This window comes from Lactuca sativa, chromosome 5 (assembly GCF_002870075.4).
Source record: "Lactuca sativa cultivar Salinas chromosome 5, Lsat_Salinas_v11, whole genome shotgun sequence".
NCBI classification, from domain to species: domain Eukaryota; kingdom Viridiplantae; phylum Streptophyta; class Magnoliopsida; order Asterales; family Asteraceae; genus Lactuca; species Lactuca sativa.
The window spans coordinates 181,072,474-181,089,983 of record NC_056627.2 but is presented as its reverse complement, the minus strand read 5'-3'; the positions used below and the strand labels follow the sequence as shown (position 1 = coordinate 181,089,983).

Sequence of the window (17,510 nt, the reverse complement as noted above, 5' to 3'; positions counted from 1 at the left end):
TTTTAGTTTCATTTCCTTTTTTTTTGAGTAAATTACACGAATCGTCTCTCGTGCAGGTGCCAAAGTTTAGTGATTATTTTCAAAAATTAACTTGGACGGTCTCTCATTTAGGTGAAACTTACACGTTTGATCCCTGCATACATAAAATGACTATATTGCCCTTAATAATTTCTTTTGATGTTTTAATTTATTTATATTGCCTTTAATTTAATTATATAATTATTTTAAAAGATATTAAATATTTGTGGTCCCACCTCCTTTTGTCCATCGTTCCTCATCGTCCTCTCATTCTCTCTTTTGAAACAATCCTCCACCAGACCACAATCGAATACATTTCGACACCACCACCGACATCTCCGGCATTCACCATTGTTACCTCCTTCAACCACCAAATCTGAAACTAGAACCACAATCAGAAACCTAATACTAAAACGAAGATGAAATCAATACCAATTTTCTAAAATCTGAAACCAAAACAAACCAAAATCTAACTGTAATAAATAGAAAATTCCAATCTAAAACCTGTATCAGCATTGATTTTCAAGATGATATCCTCAAACCTAAAATCGGCTCTATAAGAAATCAACACCAATTTGCTTGAGGTGATTTTTCAAACATCAAAGTAAAAAATAAGGAGAATGAACAATCAGTAACCGTTGTAACATTTGATGACAATAAGAAAACAAATCAATCGAATGAATCTTCAGTTGCTAAACCTTCATCTCCGACGAAAATTCCAAAACTGAATTCGAAAACAAAATCTAAAGCTTTTAGTAAGAAACTAGGGTTGAAATCGTGAATCAATGTCTTCCGGTGATGATCCAAAAAAGGCATTCGATTCCGCTATATGTGCGATCAAATTATCTGACAGTGTCCACTATCCAATCGGAAAAACCATATCTGGAACTCGTCATGTGTTTGCACATCAGGTTTAGAGATTTAAAACACATTTTGGGGGGACACGATGCCAGATTTGGGGAAACAGGGTCGTGAATCAATTCCTCCGATGATGATCCAAAAAAAAGCGCTTGATCTTGTTATACATGCTTTGAAATTGTTTGTAAGTATTCAGAGAGTGTTTGGGTTGGATTTTAAAATGACTTTTTATCAAAAGTTTAATAAGATGTTTGGGACTTTAAAAGTTCTTTTAGAATAGCTTTTGGCCAAGAAGAAAATACTTTTTTGGGGTTTTAAAAGGTAAAAGGCTAAAAGTTATTCCAAACATATTTTTAAAACTTTTTTTGGCAAAAGTTAAAAGTCAATAAGGGCTTTTATGAAAATGACTTTTAAAGAGAAAAAGCTCACCCAAACACCCCCTCAATCCAAAAAAGTAGATCTGGAACATGAATAATATGAAGGCCAAGGGTGGTAGGTGTCTAGGTGGGACCATCTTTATTTTAAAAGATATAAATAATAGTTAAATAATAAATTAATTAAAAATAATAATATACAAGGTTGGTATAGTCTTTTCATGTCTTAGAAGAGATGAAGCTTGTCAATTAAAACTAACGAGGGATGAAACGTGCAAGTTTCACCCAAATAAGGGACATTCCGAGTTAATTTTTGAAAATAAGGACTAAACGTGCCTTTTGGCACCTACACGAGGGACGATTCGTGTAATTTACTCTTTTTTTTTTACTCTGTGTTTACATGTTTTTCATAGTTCCTTACCAAACCCCGTGAGCCATGGATTTACCAAAAAAAATGAAACTGAAAAAAAAACATGTAACGACAAAGAAAAATAAAGTTGTAAAAACGGATTGCCAAGAAAAAAAAACATATAAATAAACAAGGTTGTAAAAACAAATGTAAGAAAAAATGTAAAAGTTGTGTAAAAAAGGAATACAATATACAACAATTTTAGTAGATTATAAGGACGAAATATAGACAAAACAAACAAGTTAAAGGACTAAATGAATACAGTATACAACAATTTTAGGGCTAATTTCAACCTTAACCCAGAAAATACCCGCTACTTTGCCATACCATCATCATTTATATTCCACAGGCCTTTCAGTTTGGTGTTCAGTTGTGAACTTTGTGATTCTTTTTCACTAGTCGTGTCTTTAACAAGAGAGGCAACTAATATGCCCCAATTGCGCAATGATATGTCCAGATCAAGCATGAATGAATTCCATGGCTATAAAATCTATGAGATGAAAAATTATAAATGGAATTCCAACACTTATTACATCATGCTTTTTGATTTTTTTTTCTCAAAAAAGCCACACTTGAACTTTTGAAACAGGGAACAGGAAAAAAGCTTCCTAAGATTGACCACTTCCAACATGCTTAGTTCAATTGAAGTAAAACATGCTTAGTAGTTAGTAGTTAGTAAGAGAGAGGAAGCATAATCTTCATGGTAAATTACCAATTTGACCCTTGGGTCACTAAAAAAGCACCATTAAACTATATACTTAACAAAAATCCATCCATATTTACAAAACAAAGATCCATATGTACAATGCAACATAAATTTTCAAACATCCACCCATCTCTCACTCTCAAAAATGAGCCTCATTTCACTACAGAATCTCTGATAATAGACCTATAAGTTAAGAATAGGTATTTTTTAAGTGTTAAATTTTTACCTTTTACTTTTTCTTGGGAACAAGATTTTGTTCCAAGTCCTTCAAAGCTGCCTCCACTGCATAAAGTGCCATTTTCTTCACCTGTAATTAATTAATCAATTAGCAGCAGCATCAACCAATCGCACAATGTTAATAATTTATAACAAATCAAAGGAAAATGATATGATACTATGAACCTAGTTGACTTTTATGTTGTTTATAAAATAGGTTTAGTTCAACAAATAGCAAAACACACTTTCATTGTTTTGTTAATTACAATATCATACTTTCTTTTTTACCTATTATAGCATTGGGTATATTTTATAAAATATAATGCCTAAATACGAAAAAGATTTGCATACTGTATGTCCTCAGGTTTTCTTTATAAAAAAAATAACCAAAAGGATACAAAAAGAGGGACTTTGGAGCTGATGGTTGATGAAAGATCTAATATTTGCAAGATATAGAGAGAAAGAAGATTGTTTACCTCTAACTTATCTTCTTTAGCCCTATGATTTTGGGGAAGAACACGGAAATCTTCTGTCAATCGGATGCATTCACCAACATTTTCAGGAGAAACAAAGTCCAGTGCAACTTTGATACATGACTACACAAAAAACATATTTAACCAATTAATATAACACATAGAGAAACAAGTTCAATATAACAATAGCAATCAAAGACTATCTTTTAAACAATAGCAAGTCTCGAACCCTACAATTGGGTAGTTTTTTAAAATTATAACACCTTAATAAGAAAAACATAATAAGTAGTATTTTGTGATGGAGAAAAATGAGAGTAACACGCTATAATGAACAAATACATGAAATTACATAAGTGCCAATAAGAGGCAAAAATCTACAAACACCATGACAACAAGTACATGGCAATGTTGGCAACTAGGAGATGTTGATCTCTTTTCCTTTGGTACCTTGGCATCATTAAAAGCAGTTGAAAATCTAACCCAATCCCAATCTGTTTAATTTAATGGGTTTGGATTTTCCAGCCCCACCCATCTAGGTTAACATTTTTATATTTTAATCCAACATGTTTGATAAACAGATTGAACACGAATTGACCCATTTAGATTTTAAAAGTTTGAATAAAATAGGAAAAGCATACACTTACTTAAATAACAACTCTAATAATTGATCAATGTTTAAGAAAATACAACCAAAAAAATAAAATGTTTGAGAGAGACCAACATTGTGGTGAGGATGAGGTTGTGACTTGAAGGGCTGAAGGATTGAAAATAGGTTGCATTAAATAACCCTAACTCGGCCATTTTAGATAAACTGGTTAACAATTTATGTTGGGTTTGCTAGTTGGGTTGTCTTTTTCAAGCTCTAGGTCCAACGAGGTCTCTGTCAAATGGCATAGCACTGACATTAGCACTACTGATAGTTGTTGTTTGACCTTTATCAGTAACTACAACACAAATATCTAGTATCAAAGACTACAAAACTTAGTTGTTTTTAGAAATTTAAGGTTTATGGTAAAAATGAGATTGGTTCTTGTACTAAAATACGTTGAAGTGATCGTGGAGGTAAATATGTATTAACTCGAGTAGGAGGTTGTGGAGGCTTAGAACTAAGGTAGCAAACCAGCCTTGGTCTTTCTCTTTTCGTATTTATTTGCACTTCTTTCACATATTTCCCTTTCCCCACTATGATATTTATATCCGTTTTAAGCTCTACAGCTTGCAGTTGTTATAGTTTCATACTATAGTGCTCGTCTTACTCTTGGTGTGTGTCTACACCATGATAGGTTTGCGTTTCGCTTATGTCAGAGGTCTTTATGTGAAAATAGCCATTCTACCTTTAGATGGAGGCATGATTGCCTACATCTACCTCCACTTACCCCATTGCTATGGGATCATGGGATATGTTGTTGATGTTATATCATGTTCAAGGTTGTTATATCTGAATATCATATATTGATAGGTGATGTGTCAAAAACCTTGTCCTTTGCGTCAGTCATATTTGAGTTTGCTAGAACCAACAACTTTACATTGAAGGTAAGTAGGCTAGTCTCCGCCTAGCTTGTAAGACTATATGGTTGTATCTAGAAACGCATATTTTTTCAGTTTCAGTAAACATTCTAGTTTTTTACAACAATATTCTTCAATCTATTTTTGATTGACAATACACTTTTAGTTGGGTTCGGTCCAAATGAACTTTTTTAATCATATTATTAACTTTTTATACAACTTACAAGTACAAACTATAAACATAACCTTCGATCGGCAAAATATGACATTAAATCTTTGATGCTTTTGGTGAACTGTTCAATGTTGCATATTTATGCATCTTCACTAATTATCTGCAAGTCTATCCTGACATTATTAGTTTCCCTTTTCCATAGGACTTGTCAAAATATTACGTTTAACATCATCGTATTTCCTCCTCTAGTTTGATCCACCATTAATGACTCTTCACTCGCTTCTCCACCCAAATGTTTGTAGCATTATTTTGGTGCTATCAGCACTACTTTACATACAAAAATTTCAGTTTTGAGCCATTTTTTTTTTTTCCATTATCTGTATGTACTGCCAAGTCTACATCAACCCTTTCATTAGCATGTAGAAATCATAAAATCAAGATGCAAGTGATGGTCTCCTCTGGTCAGATGTGTAAGAAGCAAGCAATGAAGAATTGGACAAGTACTAGGAAGACAAGGGAGCATCATAGAGACGATAATGAAAAGCTCAAAGATGACAAGGAAGAATTCAAGTACATCAGATGTTGAATTCGTAGGTTGCAATTAGCTCATTTTTTATTCTAACTACTATGGTGTTTCACTTTCAATATCAGAGTGGATTCCGTGTTTGTGGTAGTTGACTGATTTTCCAGAATCGGACATTTTTCCCTGTGAAAAGGTCACAGATGCAAGCAATGTTCCCAGGCTATTCTTCTCTGCAAAAAGACAGCATGGCAATTGCACTAACATTGCCATGTCTGTAGGACGTTATGGAAAATGTTTTGATTTTGTGTTAAGCTCTTCCAGTGCAGTTGTTGGCAACAAAGTGATTGTCTTTTTTAAGAGAGATTTTAGATTGGCACTTATAGCAAATAACACCCACAGAAACAAGATCCTTACCTGAATTTATTCACCTGTTGTGCATCTCTATGAAGATTTCAAGAGCATTTAGGCAATGAATAAGAGCATTCCTCACAAAATGTGTTCTGGTTAATTGGTTGGCATTGGGTAGACATGGTTTGAGAACAAATATGATCCTTCATAGAATGTAACATTCACAAACTTGTAAAAAAAGGAATGGGAGAGTAGGAAGTATATACACTATGGTCACATGAATAACATAGAGAGACATAAGAGATCTAAAAAGTTTGTAGTTTGTGTTGAAGGGCAGATATAGGTGGCACACCTAAAGACCTTGAGAGGTACATTCAATAAGCACCTAATGGTAGGATATGTGCTCATTAGTGATTGGTGAGAGGCTTAAAATTTTTAAGAGTCCTAGTTGGCGAACAATTGACAACATAAGTTGCAAATAATATGACATCCCCCAAAATTGCAAATTAATTTTTGGTAATTAAAAGATGTGAGCATGTGACTTCAAAAAAAATATTTGTTTTTCTTGTCTCTAAGCAACACCAACACCATTTTGTTATAGAGTATATGTGGATGATCTTTTCCTAGAGGGTAGAGTTGCTTAGCAAACCATACAAACCACACGAGGTTTAAAACTTTTGTGGTGCAGTTTGTAGTTTGTAATTTTCTTAAACTACACTATGTGGTGCATTTTGTGGGGTTTAACTGTAAAACTACGGTTCAAATCACACCACACAACAATGTACTTTGATCCATCATCGGCCATTACAAATTAGACAAAGAATGATGAAATTCCAAAAGCAACACATACAAATAAAGAGTCATAGTCGATGTTGGACAGATTGACCTTGTTGGAGTATTTTAATCATATCCCACTCCCCATAGCTTCGATTACGTCTTGTTCCTGAGTTTTTTGTAAATTCAATAAAGGAAAGGGAAGGTAAACATTGACAGAAAGAAAGAGAGGGGAAGAAAAAATTTCCTTATTCCGTGTTCCCGAGTTCGAAGGAAATGAATGAAAAATTTTAAGTTTTTGAGTTAGGAGGAAAAAGAAAATAAAACTAAAATTTTCCTTCCCCTCACTTTCTTCCAAAATCCTCCCAATTTGGGAGGAAAATTTGGAAAGAAAATATGGCTCCAAAATCCTTTCCTTTCCCTCACTTTCCTTCCATCGATTAATCCATTGACATTCCTCACTCCCTCCATATCCCTCCTTAAGTAGAACTCGAGAACAAAGCGGTAAAGTAAATGAAAATGATCTAAAAAGAAGACACAATTATCTACAACTCCCGTGCATTTATTATTTTCGATAATTCATTTATTATCCAAGTCATAATAAGCATGGAAGTTGGAGGCAGTGTGCTAGTTAGGCATGAGCATATGAACCGTTTAGATCAGACCTAGATCAGAACAAATCGGAACAATACCGGGCCGGTTTTTTAGCATACAAGACGGTTCACGGTTCTAGGATTTTGGTTTTCCCGGTTCCACTGAAAAAACCGGATCGAATTTAGGATTGGACATAGAATCGTGTACTATGCTATGTTGTAAAAATCGTATAAAATCATTAAAAAAATCCAATGAACATAAATGAGGTCAGTGCCATTTGAAAGATACAAGTGTCTACTTTTTTTCTATTTTAGAAAATTGATTTCGAGTGAATTGTAAAAAATCCAATAGATGTTGTATTGTAAAAATCTTATAAAATCATAGAAAAATCTTATCAACATGAGGTCGGTGCCATTTGAAAGATGCAAGAGTAATTTATTTCATATTTGGAAGTCAGAAACTGACTGAGTGTAAAATGGTAAAAAACTGCTTGAACAGAGGGCTAAATATTGTCATTGTTGTTGAAATCCGATAGATATAGAGGTGGCAAAAATTGACACAACACGAAACCCGACACGAAAGTCATAGAAAAATCTTGTCAACATCAACGTGAAGCTGATCTCTTTGAGGTAGAGGGTTTAAGTCCCGTCTGGGAGATAGATGGATTCAGAAGTAGTTTAGAAGTAGATTAAATTTGCACTTCAAAAAAAGATTTTTTTTAAAAAAAAAACCCCGATTTCAAAAGGAAAATGGTTAAAAAACTTACAAAACAGACGGCTAGAAAATTACTTTGGGAAATAAATCATGTTGGTTATCAAGGTAACAAACCATCTAGACCATGAAATGATCTTTTATAAGGGAGGAGAATCATTCCCTCCCAACCCACTGAACCCACTGTCACATTAATTTTTGTCTCTTCTTTTTCTTTATCTTTCCCAACCCACAACACATAGAAATCCTATCTTTCTCAACCCACTCAATTAAAAAAAATACAAAACAACTAAAATACAAGTTTTAAAACACATGGTACAAGAGAAAATGAGAGAGAAAGTAAAGAGAGGATGAAGTGGCTTAATGAAACCAATTAAACAACCTGCTAAAGAGGGAGTGGTACCGACAGTAACTCTATTGCTAATTAAGATTTTACCTTGATTGTTTTGTATTTTTTTTAATTGAATGGGTTGAAAAAGATAGAATTTCCGCATGTCGTGGGTTGGAAAAGATGAAGAAAAATGAAAGAGAAAAACCGATTTGGCAGCGGGTTCAGCGGGTTGGAAGGGAATGACTCCCTCCTCCAGATGACCCACATCGCTATGAATCACTTTGAATGGATGGGATCTTTTGTATGGTTAAATGGGGCATGAAGTTGCAAATTGCACTAATTGAGTTGCCAAAGATGAATCTCATCTTTATTTTGGTTGGAAGTGCCAATTGCACTAATCAAGTCCCTCAGAGCTTTTCCATAAATTTTATCTCCAAACACAAGAAATTTCCAGACTTTAACATTGCCAATCGCCCTTCCCAAGTGCAAGTCCTGCAATTCACACAAAGTAGGACGTAATTTAGTGATACAACTGAATCATTCTAGGGTGTAACGAGGGACACTAAGGGGTTGTTTGGTAAATGGTCCCAGACTCTTAATATTAAAGAAAAGGTAAGATTGCTTAACCATTCAAAGGGGTTCCAAGGTTTTTGATTCGTTCATAGGCTGAATCAAACGCAAACGCACCGAATCCTGACTTCCAAGGTTTTTGATTCAACCAAACGCAAATGCACCGAATGTTGACCGATTCAGAGGATGGTTCCATTCAGAGGTTACCAAACATCCCCTTAGTGTTAAGGGTAGCTTGCTTTGAGATGATAACCGAACTAATTTGGATAGCATCCCATCTTAATCTCCCTTTAGATTGTTGTTTGAACCATTCTTGAAAAGTCCCCATTTGTTCTCGTTAAATAGCTTGTTTTTATGAGTTCACCTCAACAATTGTCAAGTTTAGGTTTACCATGTAGTTTCCCACATACCTCTTTTATGCCGCCTAAGATCTTGTAGTGGTTACACCAAAGACAATTACCTAACCATGATAGTTGATGAATTGTTGCAGAAGTTCCCAAGGCTGTTTCGGATTCCACAATATAGTCAAACAAACCAACTTGTAACAGCTAAAGTCGAGCCTTCGATGCTGGTTCAGTGTTCAATGATTGAATTCAAAAGCGAGAAGCCGAGGATATTATTGGTGTTGCTCTTCACTAACCAAGGATGATCTGATCTGATATACTTAGTCATCAATCTTAGGATGACTTTAAAGAATAGAGAATCTAAGGTACCATGAAGAATTTATGAAAAGGGTCGATAATCAGGATTATAATGGAGCTATTTTATTCTAGGAAGAAAAACAAATCTAGACCAACTAGTCAACTGTTCAGTAACTTATCTTATAACTTGCGTCATAAACAAAATCTAAAAGTTCAAAATGGTGAGATGGACTAGGTCTAGGATACTACTGCATTTGACTTTGTAAATTCTGGTTTCCTACAAGGCAAAACTAGCTCTTGACTGTTTGATAAAATGTTCTGAAAGAAACGCTTATGTAACTGAAAAACACTAAAATATATGACCATACTCCCATAACTAAATAGCCACATGCTTGTTAATCATAACGAATTAACTCTTATCACTTATGCACCACTACCTAAAGCCTCAAGAGTCAAGGACCCACCAACAACCATTAAACTGGAAAATAGTAAACAAAGCATGATAATTGTAGCTAGCTGATATTTGAATCAGTCATCTAACAATGATTACCATGTAAAAATTTACTAATTTATATGGATTAGGATTTAGGCAAGAACACAAACCCATAGGATCTTGAATAACCCCCACAAGCACAATTGATCTAAATGTCTTATATCTACCATACTCAAGTTACCACAGGAAAGTCTTTGGAGTTAATAAGGTTACTCCAATGTACAGGTGTCCTAAAAAGAATTTGCAAATATAAGCAGTCGACCTAACATCCCTAGAACTTATAAGATGATTTTTAAGCAGATGCCTTCCCAAGTTACAAAGTCTAAAAACAATCTAGCATAAAATAGACTTTAACGAGTCGCCAATTTCAGATAAAGCAAATTTAATGCAGTGAAAGAATCTAGAAACTAGTAGTGAGTTACTAACCTTCAAATTTCTAACTTGATGAGCACATCCAGCAGGTATAAAAACAGCATCTCCAAGCTTTTGGACAAAAGTCCATGGTTCAATTCCTGATGAGAACAGAAAATATGAGAAATTTATAACAGTAAAAGCTGACACAGAGCCTTGTAAATGTACACTAACCAAATTCTTCTTTGAGCTTCCTTTTATGTTCCATGGTTAAGTAAAATGTTTGATCATGAATTGGGTGGATAACCTGGAACAAAAAGATACAATAGAACAGTTAGAGAAATTACTATTTCGGAATGTAATGCTACACATAAATGAATTTCAATTTTCAAGTAAGAGTAAGGAGTAAGGACTACCTGCTCCACTGGGCGACAAAAGATATGCCTAAACTCTTTAAAATGTTTTCTGAGATATTTCTCCAGTTTAGGCGAATCTTCCCTCCGAAATATGTCCCACAGAGCACCTCCATCTCCCAAATCAAATCCATCCACACATCTACCTGATATAACATCCTGGTTATCACCTTCTTCACTATCAGAAGATATCACTTGTTTCCTGCCTTTCCTTTTAGATCCTTTATTTCCATTTTGTCCTTCAACTTTTTTAATGGAAGCATTTCTCCTCCTAAGTTTTCTATCCCTGTCAGAATCACTTGATTGATCACAGTTAGTTGTTACATAACAAGGACCTGTTCCATTCACACTTTTAAACTTGCGTCTAGTGTAAACATGGCCGCTTGTTTCTTCAACATTGTCATCACACAATTTTCTTTCAACTTTAGATTCAAGACAATCATTACCCAGTGTCCCTTTTTGGGAAGTAAAATCCTTCATGTTATCAACATCACGTTGTGTCTTCCCTACCTGTCCAAAAAGTTCCCTCTGATCCTGAGCTTTGTGCTGCCTTTTCAGACGTTCTATCGAATTACGATGTTCAGAGTTGGGGGTCACAGTTGCAGTATGAGTCAACACATTCACCTGCAAAATAGATTAAAAAGAATAGCAAACCAATTTCCTCTCAAACAAACTCAAATGCCAACTTCAATAACCGAAAGAAAAAAAATGAAACCTAACAAACAAAATCCAACACTAATGATCTTGTAACTGCCTAAAATCAGAACAGGAAATTTCAAGCAAAAGAATTTGGCATAGCCAAATAGAAAAAGCATACCGCATCAGACATGTCACAATGAAGTTTAGTTACAGAGTCCCCACGTCCCAATTCTTGATGAACACCATAAGCTATGTAGGTTTTAGGACCCATGTCTGGCTTACAAGATTCTTTAGGCAACTTCACTGCAAGATTAAGGTAGCCATCACATGGATGTGTGTACTCTTTAAAGGGTAAGCAAGTGATAAACTCAACACCATGACGTGGCAACCGTTCTTCAAATAAACTTGATGGAGGCCAGTCTTTCAACTTTAGGATCTTAGGCCAACCAACTTCATCATATTGACCTTCTGTATACCATTTAAAAAAGTTACGAACATTTATATCAACCTGCATGTCATGAGAAAAACTGATTAGGCATACCGTATATACCCTAAAATGTAGTATTAGCTTAAAAACAAACGACTTGCAAAAGAGCATGACAACATCGAAAAACGTTCTAAAAATAAGTGTTGAAACATTAAGTTTAAAATCGACAGAGATGGAAGATATTCTCCCAAGCTTGTATAATTGCAAATATCCAGCAATTACTATAGAACAAATAGTACACAGATAAATGTAAGTACTTAACTCACCTCACACCAATCTAAGCAATTGAGAGCAGACACATCCAAGAGCTTATCATGTTTGGTATTTGTCATCTGGCGAAAAGCACGCCACATGACCATGGGTTCCCAACTCAACCCAAGTGTAGTTTCTAGAACATTACTCACTATTACTGGCTCCCCTTTTGACCAATGCCACTGAAAATGCTTCAAATCTCCAGTTTTAATGTCAATAGCACGTGGACAATACAAGTAATTGTCATTTGAATCTTCACGAGATGCAGCTTTTCGTAACTGACCATCGCTTTTGTTAATGAAATCTGAACAAGAGCACCATTCCTCAGGCATCTCACGCATATCTTCCTTCAGTTTGTGCATCTTTAAGAGTTTTTGTGTTTTCTCCAACAACTTTGAAACACTGTCAAGTGGCTTTATGCGCATCAACTCTAAAATCCCACGACCACAACCGCCCATACTTTCTGGAGGACAAGGAATTCTGCCATCATCCAAAGACTTCCATTCATGACTTTGCTTTTCCTTTGGTGCAGCATTCTCAACATAACAGGCTGTATTCCTTGTTTCCCTGTTTTGCTTACGCTCATCATACTCATCCTTCCCCCCATGTAAGTAATCAGGACCTGGATCTTTAAATTCAATGATAAATTTTTCCTTGTTTCCTTGAAGGTTGCCATCTCGCAATTCCCAGCAACATTGAAGGCAGAGGTCATATTGACAAGAAGGGCAGCTTCTATGCAAGTCAAAAATTGATGTTTTACAGCAGTCACTGCATGCATCATGGGACAACCAAAATAGGAAATCATTATACATTCAAATCCTTAAAACGTTTGTGCAATCAATGAAATGACATACCAGTACATGCGCTCATCTGGACTGCACTTTGCCTTCTTCAAATGTACCTCTGACAAAGAACACCCTGCCCAGGAAGATAAATTTATGACAAAGATGCAACATCCTTCACAAAACATATATGCACCAAGCCAAACAGAAAAAAATATATAAAGAACAGTGGATGATTCTTTGTTCACATGCAGTTATGCGACACGAGCAACTAGCAACAAGATTAAAGTTTGTCATCCATTATACGATCATGGAAAAAAAATTAAGTTATCATGATCAACAACAAGAGTTCAGACTAAGAAGTTAAGCAGAAGAATGATTTTTTTGCATTTCCTAGTGTCTAAGGGATGAGCTCAATAAATCCATACCTCTTTTTATAGAAACAGAACAGTAATCATCATTATTCATGAATCATATATGAGGCAGTACTGATTTTAATTAGTTACAATGTGAACTAGGAGTTGTATCTTCAAAACACAATAGGAACACTGAAATAAATGATAAAAAAACACACCTTGAATCTTAGACTCCATTGCTCTCTCCTTCATGAACTCCTTGTTGAGACGCTTCAAGAATGGAAAAAGCACATGTAGGATATAAACAGAATATCGAACTCTCTGAACATTATTAGGTTTAAAATCAATCTTCTCTTTGACCTAAAAACCATCAAATAGATTCAGTACAGTATTTCTTTTTTGCGTAAGAGAAAGAACAGAAATAAGTTCCATAACAAAAGATAAGCTGCAGGAACTAACTTTAGGATGCACATCACGCAAACAACGTTTACAGTTGCAATTGTCACAGCAAACAGGACAACGCTCAGCAAACATCTTCTCTGTCATGTTAGGGTACCTACAGAACAGAGTAAACAATGAGAATAAGAAGAAAAGATTGTAAAAGAACAACAAATTCCAAGAAATAGCACCAAACTTTTAAGGCAATATAGATGGCTCCAAGCACACATATACCAATGAGGCAATGACAGAGTCTACATATGAATAAACCAACTGATCATATGCAACAGGGTATATGACCAGTAAGCATCATAGAACCTCATGAGAATCATGTGAGAGCTTATGAAAATTTGGACAAAAGGGATTGACTGCTATTTTTCAATTGAGTTGTTCAGCTAAAAAATAAGAAAAGGTTGTAAAAGCTCACATACCATGTGGTCATGCAAGGCACACAGTAACGTTTTGTAGTACATTTTTGGCATCGAACAACTCGGCCCTTGTCATTCCTTTGGCACTGATGGCACATGTCAGACACTACCTTAACTCGTTTTCCCTACCAATGGATAGAAAAGAAAAAAAGATAATGTTTGATTAAATATGTGCAAGAGCAGACAAGCAGACTTCTTTAGATAAAAAGTAAAGAAGCCTGGGACACGGAATATACATTTTCATCTAGACCCCAATTCTTGGCATACAGCTTTGGCTTTGGGTCATCTTCTTTCCTGCTTGAGCTGGAAGCTTTCTGGCTTCTCTTATCTTGTTCCTCTTCACCAATCTTTTCTTTCTTTGGAGTCAACTGCGGTTGTTTCGTCCGAGCAGGAAGCTGTTGTTTCTTCTGGATTTTTTTATCATGTTCCTCTTCATCCATCTTTTCTATCTTAGAAGCAGGAAGTTGTTTCCTCTGGATTCTCTTATTTTGTTCCTCTTCATCCATCTTTTCTTTCTTGGAAGAAGGAAGCTGTTGTTTCCTTTGGATTCTCTTATCTTTTTCCTCTTCATCCATCTTTTCTATCTTAGATGTAGGAAGTTGTTGTTTCTTCTGGATTCTCTTATCTTTTTCCTCTACATCCATCTTTTCTTTCTTAGAAGAAGGATGCTGTTGTTTCCTCTGGATTCTCTTATCTTTTTCCTCTTCATCCATCTTTTCTATCTTAGATGTAGGAAGCTGTTGTTTCTTCTGGATTCTCTCATCTTTTTCCTCTTCATCCATCTTTTCTATCTTAGATGTAGGAAGCTGTTGTTTCTTCTGGATTCTCTTATCTTTTTCCTCTTCATCCATCTTTTCTATCTTAGATGTAGGAAGCTGTTGTTTCTTCTGGATTCTCTTATCATGTTGCTCTTCATCCATCTTTTCTTTCTTGGACTGTTGTTTCATCTGGTTTCTCTTATCTTGTTCCCCTTCACTCGTACTTTCTTTCCTAGAAGCAGACAGCTGGTGTTTCTTCTGTATTCTCTTGTATTGTTTCTCTACACTCATCTTTTCTTTCTTTGAAACCGATTGCAGGTGTTTCTTCTTCCGTGCATCCTCTTCAAGAGCATCATAATTAAAAATCTGAGCATAATTAATATCATCATTCCTAGTACTTCTTTTAGATCTCCCACTCTCTTTATTGTCCTCTTTGTTGTTTACTATTTCGGTGGTAACATTTTCCTCTCGATCAGGAGCAGCAAGAACAATCTGAGCATCAACCATAACTTCTTCTGTTTCTTCTGGGGACTTGTTATCATCATCACTTGACTTCACAACACCACTCGTCATCTTCCTTTCTTCTTTTGTAGAAACACACAGCTTGTGAAGTTGTTTATTCTTCTTTTCAGGGGATTCAATAGCAGTATCAGTGTTCTTGTTGTCATCTTCCCGAACTCTTTTCTGAACACCCTCCTTCCCCTCTGCTTCATATTCACAAAATCTACTCTGTTCTTCACCCCGATCACGATTAATGGAAGCATATCGTTCCTTTTTTGGTTCCTGGTTTTTGTTCTCTGCAGCCACTAGTCCCTTCGTGCTACGTACGACATTACATGAAGAAATAATATTAAGTTCTACTTTTTCGTGATTGCGAGACAGAGTGTGAGTAGAAGGCAAAGATGAAGGTAGACCGCCAACATTAACATCAGCGCGACATCGTCCCTGATCAACAACAGGGACATCAACATCCATCAACAAGCCGTTGATTTCACCCTTATCTTTGTCCTCAACAAGATTCCCATTCTTTGTAATTGTTTTCGCCGAGCATGAAGACATAATATTAGTTTCTACTAGTTTTTCGTTATTGATAGGCAGAGTACGAAGGGAAGGCAAAGAAGAAGACGAAGGTACACCGTCAACATGAACACCAACACAACATCGTTCCTGATCATCAACAGCAACATCGACATCCATAACCCTGTCATCGATTTCACCATCATATTTGGCCTCAACAAGATTCCCATTCGCTGTAATCGTTGTCGCCATCAATAAAAAGCTAATTTTGAGACTCGAGAGGAAAAAAAAAAAAAAAAAACTATACAGGAGGAAGAGAAACGGTGGGTGCAGTTAGGGTTTTGAATACAGTGGGGGTTTGCTGTTGATTCAAGTATTCAACCGAGGGATTGCCGCCTGTTGAACTCCACTTCGCGGGTTTCGCAAACATAGGACACAATTGCACAAAGAATCGAGAGAAATAAGGACCATGAACGGGTAGCGGGCTGGAATCGAAACCCTAGAATTATCGTTATGGCGATATTGTGATTTGATTTCGCCTTAAAACCAACTCATATATAATATTTACTGGAATTGGAACCTTCGAATTAACATTATGAAATTGTGATCTGTTACAGGAAAATCATGATCTTTTTAAGTTTTTTTAGATAAGAGTTGAGGTGGTGTCAGCGATCACCGTCCCCCAACTTCATCCTGAACTTGGCTAACGATGATCCTTATAATTTGATTTTGTTAAGATTTTAATCTTTTGTTATTTGGATGGATACAGGAGGAAGCACGGGTTTTACAGCTGCACAGTTGTGCGTATAAAGTTGTAAAGCATTCATGTATGTATAGAAAATTAATATGTGTTTGTACCTTTTGTATCTGATACATTTGGTTTTTTTGCACCAGAGGCGGTGGAGCTCCTCAATAGAGTCCAACGGATCATGCATTCTAATGTCATATCTCCTAGATCCATAAATATTGTTTTCAAAAGAATTGGTTTTGCCATCCAGAAAGGGCTAGCGTCGCAACTTGTTGCCCGTTTGCCTTCAATCAATATGTATTAAACTTTTATTATTTGTGAAAAAAAAAATTAATCTTTTAGATTTGAAAAGACTAAGGTGCTGTTTGTTTTTACGAAAAGAAAATTTATGAAGTCTAAGGACCATCTCTGTAATCTTCTATAACAGAAGAGGTGGATCATGCATTCTAATGTCATATCTCCTAGATACACAAATATTGTTTTCAAAAGAATTGGTTTTGCCATCCAGAAAGGGCTAGCGTCGCAACTTGTTGCCCGTTTGCCTTCAATCAATATGTATTAAACTTTTATTATTTGTGAAAAAAAAAATTAATCTTTTAGATTTGAAAAACTAAGGTGCTGTTTGTTTTTACGAAAAGAAAATTTATGAAGTCTAAGGACCATCTCTGTAATCTTCTATAACAGAAGAGGTGGAACAAACGGCTGCATCATATAATAAGAAACATGTTTGTTTTTTAACATCTGCTGCAGTAAGCTGAAATTTAAATAAAGTAATTTTATAAATTGAAAATAGTTCTCAACACCGAAATTTTAATAATTATAGTTTTAAAACATTGAAAGAATACTAAAAAGAACATGTAACAAAACAAAAATATAAAACTTTTAAAAAAAACTTGAAAAATATAAAAGAAACTAATAGTTTTGTTCTAAAAAAACTAATTTTAAAAAACATAAATTTTTTATGAAAACTATAAAAAGAAATTATATAAAATCCATAAATAAAAATTTATAAAAATCAAAGTTTTTTTTTAAAATAAAATAAAAGTTAAAAAAAAAAATAAGTTATACCAAAATTTAAAAAAAAACACTTGTAAAATAGTTTTTGAAATGTTTTGACCACTTAT

The 17,510-nt window shown here is 35.0% G+C and overlaps 1 protein-coding gene across 8 annotated transcripts; it reads right to left on the bottom strand.

Moving 5' to 3' along the window:
• Positions 1-116: 116 nt before the first annotated feature.
• On the bottom strand, positions 117-16,362 carry LOC111897599 (lysine-specific demethylase JMJ26). Of its 8 annotated transcripts, none has more exons than XM_042902650.2 (13): positions 14,100-16,362; positions 13,867-13,988; positions 13,457-13,553; positions 13,216-13,357; positions 12,714-12,777; positions 11,874-12,627; positions 11,299-11,628; positions 10,485-11,105; positions 10,303-10,375; positions 10,144-10,229; positions 3,058-3,177; positions 2,592-2,672; positions 117-394 (listed from the first exon to the last, which is right to left on the bottom strand). In XM_042902650.2, exons 1-12 carry the CDS (start codon positions 15,888-15,890, stop codon positions 2,595-2,597), a joined length of 4,278 nt encoding a protein of 1,425 aa, XP_042758584.2. In that variant the 5' UTR covers positions 15,891-16,362; the 3' UTR covers positions 117-394; positions 2,592-2,594. The 8 variants fall into 8 exon arrangements, 6 of the variants coding, with proteins under 6 accessions (XP_042758584.2, XP_042758585.2, XP_023749322.2 ...); XM_042902651.2 differs by lacking the exon at positions 117-394 and adding an exon at positions 1,820-2,149; XM_023893554.3 differs by lacking the exon at positions 117-394 and having other exon boundaries at positions 2,357-2,672.
• Positions 16,363-17,510: the final 1,148 nt, after the last annotated feature.

Excerpts from the sequence above, each read along its gene's own strand:
- LOC111897599 (XM_042902650.2), bottom strand. The coding sequence starts at position 15,890 with ATGGCGACAACGATTACAGCGAATGGGAATCTTGTTGAGGCCAAATAT. Across the intron at positions 12,778-13,215 it reads AATGGAGTCTAAGATTCAAG|GGTGTTCTTTGTCAGAGGTA; the intron begins GTGTGTTTTTTT and ends CTTCCTGGGCAG. Across the intron at positions 10,376-10,484 it reads TTTGTCGCCCAGTGGAGCAG|GTTATCCACCCAATTCATGA; the intron begins GTAGTCCTTACT and ends TTTTTGTTCCAG.